The sequence below is a fragment of the Lottia gigantea genome (genome assembly GCF_000327385.1).
Source record: "Lottia gigantea unplaced genomic scaffold LOTGIsca_13085, whole genome shotgun sequence".
In the NCBI taxonomy this organism is placed as follows: Eukaryota; Metazoa; Mollusca; class Gastropoda; family Lottiidae; genus Lottia; species Lottia gigantea.
Window position 1 is genome coordinate 1 of NW_008707439.1, and position 1,196 is coordinate 1,196.

Consider the following 1,196-nt stretch of genomic DNA (forward strand, 5'->3'; position numbering starts at 1 on the left):
CCAGCCGGAACGTATCTACTTCCAGAACCACTGGGTACATAACTACTTCCTGAGCCACTGGGAACGTAACTACCTCCAGAGCCACTGGGAACGTAACCACTTCCAGAGCCACTGGGAACGTAACCACTTCCTGTCGATACGTAACCAGTTCCACCTGGCACATAAGCTCCGCGTGGATTGACAGAACCCCTTGGTACATACGATGTCCCAGAACCGCCAGGGTTTATTGAACCCCGTGGTATATATGCGGTGCCAGATCCCCTCGATACAAACGCGGTACCTGATCCACTGGGGACATACGAACTACTTGGAACATATGTTCTCCGTGGTACATATGTTCCACTTGATGTAAAGGTTCCCCTTGTACCACTAGAGGGCACATAGCTTCCTGAAGGGATGTAACTTCGTGTTCCAGTGGGGACATAACCACCTCTTGATGGTACATATGTTCCACTGGGTTGGTAAACCGTTTGACGAGTTCCTTGGCCGGATCCTTGACCAGATTCTTGACTAGATCCTTGACTAGATCCTTGACTAGATCCTTGACCATTGCTTCCATAAACTGGGTAGCTACTGCTGTCTGATCCCGAACTACCACTCCTACCACTAGTTCCACTAGTACCAGTCCTACCACTAGTACCACTAGTACCACTAGTTCCACTAGTTCCTGAGTACCGGGTTTCGGTATAGAATCGTCTTTGACCTTCGCCAGCTCCTTGACCTGGAAATACAAACAGACCTTAATAAGTGTACAGCTGGAAACCTGAAATCGAACTAGTTACCCATAAGGAATAGATCTCCCATTCAAATTTGTGGGTCAAACCAAAAACAATGGCTACCGTAATGTATCAAGACCCTTCTGTATCAATAGCTTCAAGTCCTCCTTAGAGTCTTTTTTTTTTTTACTCTGGATTGGGTTTAAATTATGGATGAATATGTACCGGTAGATGAATATTGTTGTCGCCCTCGTCCTGTCGACTCTCCGCCACTACTACCGGAAGTACCAGACCCAGATGATTGACGTCTTTCCTGATTACGGCGTTCTATCTCCCTGTTCCTTCTATCCAACTCTATCTGATGCTGTCTTCTTCGCCTTTCAGCTTCAATCCTTCTTGATCGTCGATCATACTCCGAGGCAGAACCAGACTGAGATCCGNCTACCCGTCCACTGACTTTGAGAATGAGAACTTTCGGAG

At 47.2% G+C, this 1,196-nt stretch overlaps 1 protein-coding gene across 1 annotated transcript; it reads right to left on the reverse strand.

The window, feature by feature from the left end:
* Positions 1 to 73: 73 nt before the first annotated feature.
* On the reverse strand, positions 74 to 721 carry LOTGIDRAFT_177036 (hypothetical protein; the record flags this gene model as incomplete). Its single annotated transcript, XM_009049181.1, has 1 exon — positions 74 to 721. A coding segment is annotated over one exon (648 nt), but the record flags the coding sequence as incomplete, so codon positions are not given.
* Between the last annotated feature and the right edge of the window lie 475 nt (positions 722 to 1,196).